Genomic DNA, 16202 nt, shown 5'->3' with positions numbered 1-16202 from the left:
GCCTGGTGCAGCCTATGGCTCACCAATCCTCAGTCAACCGTCCAACCCATGCCAGCATGGAAAGCGGACGTTAAACGATGATGATGATACTCAGAATATGATGACTACCAGACTAACAAAGGTGCAGGTTTTGGCTGAAATTAGATGAGCTTACCTTGGAGGAAACTGTGTCTCTGGTGATGGAAGACTGCTAAAACCACTGCTAGCGGATGCAGATTTGGGAAATGATGACTGTGAAGAGGAGACATCCCCAATAGCATGTGAAATGTGGGTTGCATCGTTCATGATAGGTGTAGAGGTATAAAAACTAGTCAGGCTCTGACCAAACAGTTGTCCAGTTGACTGTGGAGAAAGATATAAAAAGAAAATCATTAATTCATTTTGTATAGAAGACTTCACATATCCCGGATAGCACAACCATACCACACATGTGAACAACTCTTAACCTTACAAGCACAAGAACACACACAGCAGAGTGCAACCCTCACACAACCACAAGAACATTGAAGCATATCTTCTTAAAAATTATTTCTACTGTAATTACTACTTCTATAAATCCATGGAATCCATCTAAACCTGCTGGATGCATTAACATTTTCTGCAACAGCATTGTCTAGCTGCTGCTAAAATTCCATACAGAACCCTTCTCAAATCCTACTCCCAAGTACTAACTTAACTACTAAGTCAGTGATTAAGAATCTCTCACTGATTAATTCATCTCCTCTAATGCAGATGTCTCAACATCACAATCTTTGAGGCACAGACTCTCCTCTTTTGGTGTTCTTTTACTCTTTTACTTGTTTCAGTCATTTGACTGTGGCCATGCTGGAGCACCGCCTTTTTTAGTCGAGCAAATCGACCCTAGGACTTATTCTTTGTAAGCCTAGTACTTATTCTATCGGTCTCTTTTGCCGAACCGCTAAGTTACGGGGACATAAACACACCACCATCGGTTGTCAAGCGATGTTGGGGGGACAAACACAGACACATATATACGACCGACTTCTTTCAGTTTCTGTCTACCAAATCCACTCACAAGGCTTTGGTCAACTCGAGACTATAGTAGAAGACACTTGCCCAAGGTGCCACACAGTGGGACTGAATCCAGAACCATGTGGTTGGTAAGCAAGTTACTTGCCACACAGCCACTCCTGCGCCTATGAAGTATTTCACAAGTATTTCCTTTTCACCATGTGCTGTAGCCTCCTTAATCACAGGTTATTTCATCTGTAAAGACCATCAACTTCAGAACTGAATTCACCCCTTTCCTTTTCTTCCTCAGTTGTTGCTGTGTAGTCCCTTGGTGGTTCTACTCAAACAGACCAACAGTACATAGGTAAATGATTAAATGTCCAGCCTCCCAGATATTCAATGCCTTCCTGCTGTTAAAGACCACACTACATACCTATGTTAGTAGAAGATCCCCTTTGTGGTCTCTTAACCTGTCAGAACAAGCAACCAAATCAATACTTCAAATTAACTTCTACATTCTTGAGAAGGGAACAAATGGATGTTATTCCTTAGCCTCTGCTAGCAGTACTTGCCATTCTCAGTTAGATGCTGTATTTTTGTGCTTTTTACCTGGCAGATATCATTCACTTACATCACATATCAATCATGCCAGCGTTTCATGTTCAACCACTGTTTTGTCTCACTTCTGTTCTTAAATGATAAATATGCAACATATCATACTCAATTGTTTCTCTCCTAATTCTGAAAAAATTTCCCTATCCCACTTTCAGTGCCAACACCTCACCACTGTACAGCATCATTCTCCGTTTTCACACTTCATACAGTCCGTTTCACACAGAATAAGAAACCATGATATTCAAAGCAAACAAAACATAGAAGTGATGTGAGAAAGAGAAGCAGATGAAGACAGTGGCTTAGTGATATGGAGCATACATGTTCAGACTTGCAGGCAAATTGTTAATACAAAAATTAATTAGTCTTAGAGAAACTGTGAAGGTATGTGACTTAGTTGTTAGGATATTTGGCTCATGATCATAAGGTCAGATGTTCCATTCCTAGCAGTGCATTGTATCCTTGAGCAAGACACTTTATTTCATGTTACTCCAGTTCACTCAGCTGGCAAAAATGAGTCGTACCTCTAATATTTAAAGGGCCAGTCTTGTTACATCCTGTGTCATGCTGAATCTCCTTGAGAACTACATTAAGGGTACGTGTGTCTGTAGAGTGTTCAGCCACTTGCATGTTAATTTCACAAGCAGGCTGTTCCATTGATCGGATCAACTGGAACCTTCCTCAGTGTAACCAATGGAGTGCCAATAAGGTAAAGAAACATCCAAAAACAACTGAATCTTTTACTAACACTGCTACTCTAAACAGATCCCAATCCTCCTGTTCCCTTCCCTAAAATTTCCAAAAACATATATCTAATGCAGTCTTTACAAATAATTATTCCTAAAATCTCATGCATGCAATTATAACTCCTCTATGTTTTAATGCTACAGCTATCATCATTTAATGTCCATTTTCCATACTGACATGAGTTAGACAGTTTGACAGGAGCTGCACCAGGTTCCATAATCTGTTTTGGTTTGGTTTCTGCAGCTGGATGCCTTCTTAACACCAACCACTTTACAGAATGTACTGGGTGCTTTTTATGTGGCACCATCATCAGTGCTTTTAATGTGGTATCACCACCAGTACATTTTACGTGACACCATCACCAGAATGCTTTCTATGTGGAATCTCGGCTTTAGGTTCTCAATTCTGTCATGGTGGGTATGTCTTCTCAACAAGAGCAATGCACTACATATCTCAGGCAAAAAAGAAATAATTTTATCAAAATTTAACACATTAACATGTGATACTTTTGGAGAAATATTTCTTGATTTTTGCTTACATAAACGTTGTGTTGTGGTCCTTATGCCAATCCATGTCATTGCAAGAAAATTTTACATTTTATCACTTATTTCAAAGATAAAAGACTTTTGTCTTCACAACTCTTTCACAATCAGATACAGTAACCCAGTTTGTGAGGTGATAATAAATTGGGAACTGATGCCTTACAGAAAGTAAGATACTGCCAGATATATGTATCATACTAATATTTTAATATGTAGGGGTGATTTGAAATGAAACCATTAGGTAGCTGGTCAGACATCACACTCAAACCACAGTAGTTTCACATGATTGGTCTATTAAGCAACTCATCAGCAATGAGCCATTGCATGATATCAGCTTCTAGCCATCTCATCATTCAATCTTCTAGAATATTCTCCCTGTACCCAATAAAAAAGTAGTTTTCGACAGTAATGTTGAGGCAGCCACATGGAGAAACAAATGGCACAAGAGGAAATGCGGGGATGATGCACTTGCAAGAGTTTACAGTGTCCCCTCCAAGCCAAGCAGAATGCTACTACTTACACTTCCTTTTGCATGAAATACGTGGTCCCAAATCATTCCAAGATTCAAGGAGGGTAGATGGTCATGTTAGTGAAACTTATAAGGAATCATGCTATCAACAAGGTTTTTTTTTTTTTTTAAGAAAATTATGAACATTGGGACCTTGCATTGACTGAAGCATCAGTAACAGATTCTCCAAGGAAACTTTTTTGCAATTCTACTGAACATGTGCCAACTTGGCAGTCTCCTACAGCTTTGGATGAAACATTATTAGGATATGGCTGAAGACTTAAAGTATGCAGTTCAACAGGCAAACCCAGATATCAATATTCAGTTCTCTGAAACAATTTTTAACCAAGCACTGATTGAAATTGAGGATCAAGTTTTGGCCATGGGAGACAAAAATTTGCAAGAGTCTGGGCTCTGGACTGCCAAAAACAAGCCATCGGATTAGTGATTTAACTTCAAGAGATATAGCAAGAGAGACAAATTATGATATCACAGGCTTGGTTACATTTGTGAATGAACATGAACCTAAACTTCTTCCAGAACAATGTTGTGCATAAGATAAAAATTATTATTATTATCATTTTTGTATTATGAATTCAGAATTGATTTCCCAATTGAAGAATAAATTTAATTTAGAATAACAAATTTCTATACAGCATATTTTGCTTTTTTCTTCCAATATATAAGGAACAATTTCATTCCTAGGCAACACTGGGTGCCTCTGCTAGTCTCAAATATAATGAACTAATATGATTATAATTAACAAACCTGAGCAAGACTGGGTACTGCTGTTCATTAGCTTAAAAATTATTAATTAATGAAAGAGAATATGAGAATTAATTACCAGCTGGTTGTTCAGCAAGTTACTTTCTTTCAGACGATACAGAAATACAAGTACAGATCCCTTTTGTTTGATAGTATTCTGAAACAAAACAAAGAAAAAGAAATTGTGATTTTTTTTTTTTTTTTTCACATAGGGACAAGCCCAAAAGTTCTGGGACAAAAAATAGTCAACTATAATGATTCCAGTACTTTGCCATTTGTCCTTCCTAAGTCAATAAAATAAAGTATCGGTCAAGTCGACCTCAATGGGATTTGAACTCAGATTGTAATGGTTAATTGTGAAATACCACAAGGCATTTTATTTAATGACTACCATTAACCCTTTAGCATTTAAACCGGCCATATCCATCTCAAATATTCTACCTGCTTTAGGATCAAACTAGTCAGATCTGGTTTCTCACACCTACCCTACAATGTCATTCTAAAAATAAGCAGTCATTGAAATATCCAAGCAACAAGATAATATGTGAATAATTCAAAACAATGTCAATACATAACATTACATTTGACAATCTGAATGCTAAAGGGTTAAGCAATAATTATTTCCACCATAGACATAAGGCCGGAAATATAGGGAGAAGAGTCTTTCAAACTTTCAGCCCTGATAAAATCAAGAACAGGTTAAATACAAGGATACCCCAGCCACTGTACAAATCAACATAAGGTCATAAAATCGTTAATTGTCCACCCTGCAAAAAAAACTTCACGACAGTAAGAGTGTAGTGATCATGTTGACTTACATTGTTCTGGAATACTCTGTAAGAACTGGCAAATGAAGCAGCTTCTTTCTCTCTTCCATTTCTAGCTACTGCAATCAGAAAATGCACAACACTTAAGTACTGATGACTGAGAAAGAGGATAATATTTCAACATTAAGGCAGCAAGGTGGCAGAATCATTAGCACACTAGGCAAAATGTTTAGCAGCATTTCACAACTGTATTAAATAAAGCAAGAAATAAAGCAAAAATGATAGTGTTCAGTATGTTGGTCACACGAATTTCTGTCAAAGAGATATGGTTAAAAGTTGTACATCTTCCTCTTTCTCTCACATACCCATTCTTTCTCTCTTTTATTATTACTCCCACTGCCACCATCAACACTACTACTTTTAATAAAACATCATCAACTCTCTTTAAATTTCTTTCTCTCCTATTTTTTCTTTCTCTCTCTCTCTCTGTTCACCACCACCCACACCATCTCTATGCCTACTATTACTCTCACCCCTATCATGCAGAATAGTAGGAGTGTCATTGAATAGTGAGAGAGGGGGGGGTCTAAGTGTGACACTGACACACAGAAATTAGTTTTTGCTTCTATTATATTAGATATACATACATATATATATATATATATATATATATATATATATATATATATAGATAGATAGATAGATAGATAGATAGATAGATAGATACATACATACACACACACACATAGACACACTATATCTAAACCACTTAAAGCAAAGTTTTAATAATTAATACTTACAGTGTCTTTTAATTTTCTCCACAATGTCAAATTCATTACAGTTAGTTGGAGTATCAAAATGCCTGAAAGATACAGAAAAAAATTATCAACATCAACACTTGTTATAAGAGTGAACAAAGTTAACAGCCACACTGACATTAACGATACCCTAGATGAATAGTGGTAACTAATTCTTGATCACAAATTGCCCAGAAGACAATAGTCGACTGTAGAATTTCTCAAAATAGCTTCCAAAGAATTCTAAGGTCCTGTGAAAAAAATTCCAGGTTTCTGCAAGAAGAGGTACTTTGATAAAGTTTAAGAAAATTTAATTTAAAAAGGAAATGCCACTGATTTCAGGCTCAGCCACCTTGGTCAAATGTCTTCTAATATAACATCAGATTGACCAATGACTTGCAAGTGAATTTTGTAGACAAAAACTGTGAAGAAGCCCATTGTGTATGTATGTATAGACATGTGCAAAAAGTACCCATGCCGGCACCATATACAAAGTACCTGTACCAGTGCCACATAGTAAAATAACCTGTACCAGCACCATGTGACAAGCACCAGGTAAAAAGTGTTCAGTACAAACTGTAAATTGATTGATGTTACGGAAGGGCATCCAGCCATATAAATCAAGCCAAAAAGAGATGATTGGAGACAGGTGCAGTCCTTCAGCTTGCCAGTTCTTGTCAAACTGTCCAACCCATGCTGGCATGGAACACAGACATTAAATAATGATGATGATGGCACGTCTGTGTGTTTGCATTTGTCCTACTGCTTGATAAGAGGTGTTAGGGTTTTACATCCCCGTAACTTGGCAGCTCAGCAAAAGAGACCAATAAAATAAGTACCAGACTTGAAAACAAAAAAGTACTGTGGTCAATTTGTTCAACTAAACTCTTTGAGGCAGTGCCCCAGCATGGCCGCAGTCTAATGAATGAAAAAGATAAAAGACAACAGAATGTGAACACAATGTAAAGAGGCTTAAACTAAATGTCACAATTCATTTAATCTGTTGCTCTACCAATTGTGCTATGATTAATAATTTGAAATATATCTTATGATATGTTTAAGTCCTAGCAACCATTACTGTGGTTTTATATATTAAAAATAATGACCATACTAAGACACAAAAGTCTGATTAATCTTTCTGTGAACAAAAACAAAATGGACTTACTTGACCTGGTTTCTGCCCTGGTTGGGACTGCCCTCATAAACTAAGTATTCCAGTTTCTCTGTTTACAGATATATAGCTAATATTTATAGGCCACTTAATCAGATGACTACACCAAACTGGTATGGCCAGTTTGCAGAAATAATGCTATGCTAACCTAATCTGTTGTTTAATACATTAATAATTAAATATTAATGTACTAAACAGTAGATTTAAGTAACATGAAATATATTACAAGACATAACATTTGTTTTAGCCTGTGCTTCTTTCCCTTTTAACACACATGTAATTTGTATGCAATGATAATAATAAATGAGACTGAATTAGTATAATAGTTTCCCCAAATACACACACACACACAGGTGAGCACGTAAGTACAAAACAAGTTGGAAAAATAGTACTCGAATACCAAAAGTAGAGTAATATGCAAAATTAGGGATTTAGGGATTCACACAGACAGATAGACAAACACACATTCTCAATTTTATGTGTGTGTGTGTGTGTGTGTGTTTGTGTTTGTGTTTGTGTTTGTGTGTGTGTGTGTGTTCTTTTATTAAAGCTGCAAAATTATCACAAAAACTATTATTCTGAGTTTCGCGTTCCCTTTTGTCAGACAGCTGTGAAGAAAACACAACTGTCTGACAAACGGGTATGTGAAACTCCGAGTAGCAGTTTTTCTGATAATTTTGCAGCTTTATTAAAAGAGTACCCAGCTGGTTTCATTCAAATTTTACACATGCTTTACTTAGGGTCAATGGAGTGTCATGGGCCAGAAATATTTTCAACTTCTTGCCTAATACAGGCCCAGGGGCAGATAAAACACATTTTATAAGTATTTTGGCAGCGTTAAGGTCTGTAACTTGAAGAGTATCCAGCCGCTTTCCTCCAAATTAATCAGGCTTCTTGAATTGTTGTTGGCTAAAATAAATTTCTGACGCCAACTATGGACCCACCCAAAAATGCAGATTAATCAGATTTGAGTATATTGCTCAGGGTTTTATCCTTGTTTTAGTCCTGCAATTAGTCCCCACCTGTATTCCCTCCCCCATTTAGTCAGACGAGTAAATACAAAGTGTCCCAGAATTAATTTCAATTTGAGTGAAATCAGATGCATTTTTTTAAAACTCACATTTATTTATGTTTATCGTGTTTAGTGTTAAAAGTGTATAAATTTCGAATTTTGTTTATAATTTTTTTATAATTTTATTTTCATTCCTGATCAATCCCTCTTATTTGTCCAGGACAGCTTTTTTTCAAGTTGGCAGCAATCATTTTCTTTGCCTCTATCCACAAAATGGCACAATCATTTAGATGAGCTTAAAGAGCACATTCAGTTAGCAGTGCAGGAGTTAACTCCTGAAATGCTTCAAAATGTGTTTCACAATGCTAAGGAGAGATTTGAAGTATGCAGGGATACAGACATGTTGAAAATTTTTCAATGAAAATTTGGCATAAGATTTATAAATCTATTTCTTTTGGTATCATAATTAAGTATTAAACATAAAATTCTGTCAGTTTCTTTTTAAAATTTACTCAATTTCATTGAAACAGAAATTCTGGAACACCCTGTATGGTGTAGCGTTGTTAGTTGTTGCATTGGTTGAGTAAATACTAAAATCAAAGGTGTTCTTGCCATAAACATCCCATCTTTTTGTTAAGCATATTGTATCAAGGAGTATATCCAAAATGTTTCTTTCCTTTATAGGCATGGGTGTATGGTTGAGAAACTTGCTTTCCAGCCATGTCACTTTGGGTTCCGTTCCACTGTGCAGCATGTTGGGCAAATCTCTTTCATTACAGCTCCATGCCAACCAAAGCTTTGCGTGTTATATAATTGCCATTACTGTATTGATATTTAAAATAACACATACAACTCACTTATTATTGTTGTATAATAAACAAACAGAAGTTTGTGTATGAAATTGATCTTTTTTCTATATAAAATGCATACATACAGGAGGAGTAAATCTATATGTGTGTGTGTGTGTGTGTGTGTGTGGCCTGTACCTTGTTTATCATTTTGTCCATGTTATTTTGCAACGTCATGTACCCAGAAATGCATCTATATATATATATATATATATATATATATATATATATATATATAAAAGCACCCACTACACTCTCTGAGTGGTTGGCGTTAGGAAGGGCATCCAGCTGTAGAAACTCTGCCAAATCAGACTGGAGCCTGGTGTTGCCATCCGGTTTCACCAGTCCTCAGTCAAATCGTCCAACCCATGCTAGCATGGAAAGCGGACGTTAAACGATGATGATGATGATGAACGATGATGATATATGTAGATGAAGGTATGTACATACATGTTCATATATATGCATATACTCATATGTTATTTATATATATATATATAACACTTTGAATGTGGCTCCTGAGAAAAAGTAAAAGTAATTACCTAATCAACAACAGGTATTACTGCTAGTATATATATAAAGCTGAGAAATGTTTGAAAAGGTCAGATTTCTCCCAAGAGTGGTGGAATGGCACAGATGGTTCAACAATAAACTAAATACTGATGGGTTTTTTTCACCTTAATGATGCCCCTGTTGACCACGCTTCCACACATGTATGAACAGGTCTGGACAATATCTTCTGAGAAAGACTAGCAACTAGCAGTTGCCTATGTAAACAAGTCTCCCCTTTCTTTAACCACTAATGTTTATCCAAGGGAAAGGCCATTTGGCACCATTATTATTACATGCATTGCCATGTGAAACAAAGAGCCATAAAGACACTTTATGGCAGGGGTCTTCAACAACCAAGCTGTAGATTATTCAGTACTGGGCTGTGCAAGAAGAATAAATTTTAATATTTTAAAAACTTGGAGTTTTATTATGGCAACTGAATAATTGTCACATATATTACAGATAAATTCCTCTATTTACATAATATCGAGGTCTCTTTCATTCTTTTGTTGTTTTACCATTACTATTAATATTATATATATATATATATATATATATATATATATATCCCTCAACTTCTGGAGCGTCATTAGTGAAATGTGTGGTCGAGCATTATCATGAAGAATGATTGACTCTTCTGTTGACCAGTCTGGGTTGGAAGAGTAGCAGTTTTCCATTCATTTTGGCAATTTCATGGCAATATGTTTCTGCAGTAATGATTTTTCCGGGCTTTAAGAAGTTACAGTGGATGAATGCAGCAGTACACCACCAAACAGTCACCATAACCTTGTTTTTGAAGAGCTCAGGTTTAAGGAAGGTTTTCAGTGCTTCAGTTTGGTCTAACCACTTCGAAGAATGTTTTTTATCATTGTACAGAACCCACTTTTCATTGCAAGTTACAATAGTCTGGTTATGGAGAAGAAGCAATGAGAAAAATTTTAACTCTTCACATTTTCTGATTTTCATTCAAATCATGTGATACCCATTTGTCAAGCTTTTTTGATTTTCTGATCACATGCAAATGGTTGCAAGCAGTTTTCTGGCTAACTTGAAGTTCTTTTGCCAGTTCTCGAGTGGTTTTACATGGATCTTTCTCAATGATGGTCCTCAATTGACTGTCATTGATGACAGATGGGTGGCCACTACGCTCACGATCTTCAAGGCTCAGGTCTCCACTCTGAAATCATTTAAACCATTTTCAAGCTGACCACCCACTGGTCATTTCCTCACCAAAGATTTCATTGACATTGTGAGCAGTTTCAGCTGCTTAATGCCCTTTTTTGAAGTTGAATAGCAAAATTGCTTGACTATCACACTTTGATTTCAGATGATTGTAACAACAAATTTTTTTTTTTTTATTGCCCACAGGGGGCTAAATATAAAGGGGGCAGTACATATACAAACATGACAGTACAATGAAAGAGGGGACACACACTCTACCCCATGTCCGGGTGCCTTCATTTAACCTTACAATTATACCTTTTTTCGAGGTTTTATAACTTCATGGCCAAACTCGACCTCTGGAAATGTTGAATTCAGTAGGGAAATACAGCCCCAGTTTTAGTTACTTGGATTCTGAGTTAAAGAAACAAATAATCACTCATCTAACTGACTTGAAAACAGAATTCATCAGATACTTCCCAGATATAGATGAAAAGTGTGAAGCTTGGAAATTCATCAGGAACCCATTTCAGTGTGAAGTGACTGATATATTGGATGAAGTGCAAAAGGGGTTTCTTGAGCTGAAGTTCAACTCCCCAGCTAAGGAAGACTTCAAGGAACTAGATCTTGAAATGTTCTGGATCAAGTACCTTCCTGTTCACTCTCTGATCTCACATCAGGCTCTTCAGCTTTTAGCTATGTTTGGATCTATGTATCTTTGTGAAGCTGATATTTTCCATGCTCATTGCTATCAAGACCAAGTACAGAAACAGGCTGAACGTTGAAAGAGACTTACATTGTGCACTCTCTGGCATTCAAGATCTTGTAGCTCAGAAGCAGTGTCAAGTATCTCACTTTTTGTATAATGTGATTATATATAAAAACATACATATTTTAGATTTTATTGGTCTCTACGGCTAGATGCCCTTCCTAATGCCAACCACTCCGAGAGGGTAATAGGTGCTTTTACATGCAACTGGCATTGGTGCCAGTTGCATGACACCAGTATTTGTCATGACCATGGTTTCATTTAGCTCCATGGGTCTTCTCAAGCACAGCATATTGCCAAAGGTCTTGGTCATTTGTCATTGCCCCCGTGAGGCCCAGCACTTGAAAGGTGCTTTTTACATGTCACTAGCACAGATGCTAATTACACGACACTGGCATAATTGCCTACATGAGGCCCAGCACATACACACACATACATGCATACACACATATATAATGGGCTTCCTGCAGTTCCATTTACAAAATTCACTCACAAGGCATAGGTCAGCTATAGTTGAAGACGTTTCCCCAAGATGCTGCACAACAGTATCAGACTCAAAGTTTTGTGGTAGCAAGGCCAACTTCTTAACCAGGCAACCATGCCTATTTAAAATCTAGTCTTACAGTGGGAAAAATAACTGTTTTAAACAAAACAGTACAGATGGTAGAAAGACCAGCTATACAAGTCATTAACCTTCACCAAATTCCACTTAATTATACTGTTCTAGTAAGATGCAACAACTTCCAGCTACACAGAGAATGGTGCTTAGCTAACAAGTATATTAATTTGCATATTGGTACAGCAACTTACACCCACATAGTGTATGGCATTTAGCTAACAAGTGGATTTCAGTAAATTTAAATATTAGTGATAGTTTAGCAAATGTTAAAAATTCTATTTATATCAAGCACGGCATGAAAACTATCAAAAAAAAAGTTGAGTGTAACAAAATATGTTTATACACATTTTAAACATACAAATATACTCTGCTATACTCAATTTTTATTTTTACAAATATCAATGTTATTATCAATTGAAATGTCAGAGAGAAAATGTGTAGTGTGTCCTGTGTTATTGCATGATGTTGATGACATTAAAGTACTTCTTATGTAACTAGTTTTAAAAGGAGATAATTTTATTAACATGACCAACAAGTGGAATATATATACATATATATATATATATATATATATATATATATATATATATATATATATATACACATACATATATATATATATATATATGTATTGGTGAAGCAATAGAGTAATTAATATGACATTGCTATTGTTTTGCTCTAGGTCAGTCATGATCAGGTAGACCTATGATCAGAAGCATTCTATCCATGACCAACTTGTCTTTTTATTTTTAGATATTGCATACTTTAAACTACAATATCCAGTGTGTCCTTTCTTTAAGACAATAGGGTGTGATTTGAGAGAAATCTGGCTGCTATTTTTAGTGGGCCGAATGTCCATAAAGATGTTTCCTGTTTATATAGATTTACAAATTAAATTCAGTTCATAGCAAAACATCAGACAAAATATGTGGTATTTAATTACAAACCTTTACTATAATTAAATACCAAAATTTATCATTTTGAGTTCAAATTCAACCAAGGTCAACTTTGCCTTTCATCTTTCTAAGGGTCAATAAAATAAAGTACCAGTCAAGTAGTAGGCGCAATATAGAAGATAGATCCTTCTCTTCTAAAACTTTTGACTTTGTGGCCAATGCATGAAATTTTTGCAGGCTCATGAGTGCCAGTGCCATGTAAAAGGACCCATACTGGTGCCACATAAAAATTATCCATGCTGGTGCCATGTAAAAGTCACCAGTGCCAGTGCCACATAAAAATCACCCAATACATACACTGTAAAGTGGTTGGCACTAAGAAGGGTATGCAGTCATAGTCATCATGCCAAAACAGATAACTGGAACCATGGGCAGCTCTCCGGCTGGTCAACTCCTGTCAAACTGTCCAACCCGTGTTAGTATAGAAATCAGATAGATGATGATGATGACAACTAAAAATTTTCTCTTTTACAAGTCATGAAAGCAAGTAAAAATAGCTGAGAAAGAATGAAAGAAATAAACATTTTCACAATCACTTTTCCCCATTTGCTTGGATCAAGTAAATCTTTGTTAAGGCAGATCTTTCTACAGCTAGATATTTTCACTGTTGCCAACACTCACCTGTTTCCAAGTAAGGTAATATTTTCTACAGCCCTACAATGATTCTGGGTTCAGTGACACTGCACGGCACCTTGGGAAAGTGTCTTCTACTATAGCCTTGAGCCAACCAAAGTTTCCAAGTGGATTTGGTAGGCAGAAGCTGAAAGAAGCCTGTCATATGTGTATGTCCCACCACCACTTGATAACCAGTACTGGTTTGTTTACATCTCTGTAACTTAATGGTTCAGGAAAAGAAACTGATAGAATAAGTACCAAGCTTAGTCAAAAATGTACTGGGATTGATTCATTCAACTAAAAACTCTTCAAGGTAGTGCTCCAGCATGGCTGCAGTCTAATGACTCAAACAATGAACATCTCAAAAGCTGGATATGCTTTCATGGAGATTTGTAAACAAATGACACATTGTATGACGGTGACCATTGTTTACAATTAGTGCACCAAGGGTTCATAGAAACAATTGCACATACATCAATATACATCTATTTTTCCATGTTTGCATCAGTAAGACAGAATTTACTGAAACAGATTGGAAATGTGTGTGTGTGTTAGTGCCACCTTGCTTTGACATCGTGTGACAGTTGTAAACAGGAGTAACCATCATGCAAGCTGTGATCATTTTTAATTTTCCATGGAAACATGTCTGTTCATGGGGGAATAATACTTTATTTGCAAACAGGTGAAGGCTGGCAACAGGAAATTCCACTCAACTTATGCAAGCATGGAAAGAGGTACATTAACATAATGGTAACAATGATGTGTGTGTGTGTGTGTGTGTGTGTGTGTGTGTGTGTGTGTGTGTGTGTGTGTGTGTGTGTGTGTGTGTGTGTGTGTGGATATATATATATAGAATACATACATGCTAATGATCTTGATTGCATGTTGGTAATAAGGCAGGATTTCATCTGAAAAAGATCAACAAGACAAGAGTTAAGAAACCATGCTTAATGACACAAAATGCTCTCTCACACACACATTGGTTCTTCTCCATAGCTTGGTCATAAAAACAAGTTTAGATCTTTTACCTTTTACTAGTTTCAGTCATTAGACTGTGGCCATGCAGGAACACTGCCATGAAGAATTTTTAGTCAAATGAATCAACCCCAGTACTTAATTTTTTAAAGTCTGGTACTTATTCTATTGGCTTTTTTTTGCCAAACCACTATGTTACGGAGACACACCAACACCAATCGTCAAGTAGTGGTGGAAGACAAACACAGACAGAAAGATACACACACACACACACAGATACATACATACACACATATATATATATATATATATATATATATATATATATATTGGAAGGTTTGGAGGTGATGTACAGAAAATAATTTAAAGAAAAAAATTAAGGTACTCAGAAATCTGTAAATGTACAAACATCCAGATTTCTGAGTACCTTAATTTTTATATATATATATATATATATATTTATGCCAGCATTGAAGAATTCTGGAGAGCAAGAGGTGATGAAATCACAAAAGGCTGTTCTTGCATCTTCTTCAGATTTGAAGTTTTTTTCCTTGTAAAATATTGCCTAATGCCTGGAAAACGGTATCGTCAGTTGGTGCAAGGTCTAGCAAATATGATGGATGACAGTACTTCCAAGTTCTGTTCCTGTAACTTGAGTAGAGTTCTTTGTGCAACATGTGGTCAAGCATTGTCTCGCAAGAGAACTGACCTGTCTCTATTGACCAATCTCGGTATTTAATTGCAAGTTCACTCATCATTTCATCTAATTAGTTGATGTATACATCCACTGTAATTGACTTACCAGGTCTCACAAAGCTGTAGTGGATGACACCAGCACTGGACCACCAAACAGATACCATTAGCCTTTTTGGTGAATATTCTTTTTTGGCACTTCGTCTTTATCTGACCACCATGCAGAACACTTGCTATTGTTGGAAAGAATCCATTTTCCATCACACACAATACAACACAATGGTTCGCTTTTATGCCGTGACAACAAAGAACAGCAAGTTTCAAGACGACATGTCATTTGAAAAATCCGTGACAGGTCATTCGATGCTCTTTCAGTTCGTTCAGTTCACCCAATTGTCCAGCTTCTTTGCCAATTTGTTTCAGATGGTCCAATACAGTTGGAATCAAAACATCAAACCTTGCTACTAACTCACATGTAGTTTGAGATGTATCCGCTTCCACTACAATTTCCAGCTCATCCTTATCCACCTTGATCTCAGGTCTACCACGGGGCTGATTTTCAAGAGTAAAGTCACCAGACCGGAACTCCTCAAACTGTCAACATACAGTGCACTCATTTACCCCATCTTCATCAAACACCTCAATGATGTTTCAAACTATCTGGTATGCATTCGTTCCATGACAGAACTTATATTCATAAACAACACAAATTTTTTATCTATTCCTGGGTTCACAAAAATTGATTTACAAGAGAAAACTCACATAATCAGACACCATGAATTGCATTTCAAAAAGTGATGATGTAACTCTTCAATGTTGTAAAACAAAGAATAGTCAGAATAAAACATTAGAGTTAACGACTGTCAAATTTGGTGCATATGAAAATCAGACATTTCATTTTTAATTTCCTGATATATATATATATACATACATACACACACACACACACACACAGTAATCCCTTGCCATATTGCAGTTCACCTATCAAGGATCTTTCTGGCTAATAGATGGAAATTTATACCAGGGGCCCCTCAGTATATCCTGGGTTTATGCAACCGATACGTATTCATATTTTCTTAGATTTTAATTATTTCTCTGATAAAATAAGTATTTTCATGCCT

General features: G+C 36.2%; 1 protein-coding gene across 1 annotated transcript in view; it reads right to left on the bottom strand.

Moving 5' to 3' along the window:
- Nucleotides 1–16202, bottom strand: part of LOC106875425 (gamma-tubulin complex component 3 homolog) — a 56866-nt gene that overhangs the window by 37196 nt on the left and 3468 nt on the right. Inside the window, exons 2-6 of the mRNA XM_014923569.3 lie at nucleotides 14276–14321; nucleotides 5714–5775; nucleotides 4965–5032; nucleotides 4226–4303; nucleotides 155–342 (exon numbers count right to left, since the gene is read on the bottom strand). Of these exons, the coding sequence (XP_014779055.1) occupies nucleotides 155–342; nucleotides 4226–4303; nucleotides 4965–5032; nucleotides 5714–5775; nucleotides 14276–14321 (442 nt within the window). The remainder of the gene's footprint in view (nucleotides 1–154; nucleotides 343–4225; nucleotides 4304–4964; nucleotides 5033–5713; nucleotides 5776–14275; nucleotides 14322–16202) is intronic.

Source organism: Octopus bimaculoides, chromosome 19 (genome assembly GCF_046866305.1).
Source record: "Octopus bimaculoides isolate indiv1 chromosome 19, ASM4686630v1, whole genome shotgun sequence".
NCBI classification, from domain to species: domain Eukaryota; kingdom Metazoa; phylum Mollusca; class Cephalopoda; order Octopoda; family Octopodidae; genus Octopus; species Octopus bimaculoides.
This window is presented reverse-complemented; position numbering and strand designations above follow the sequence as displayed.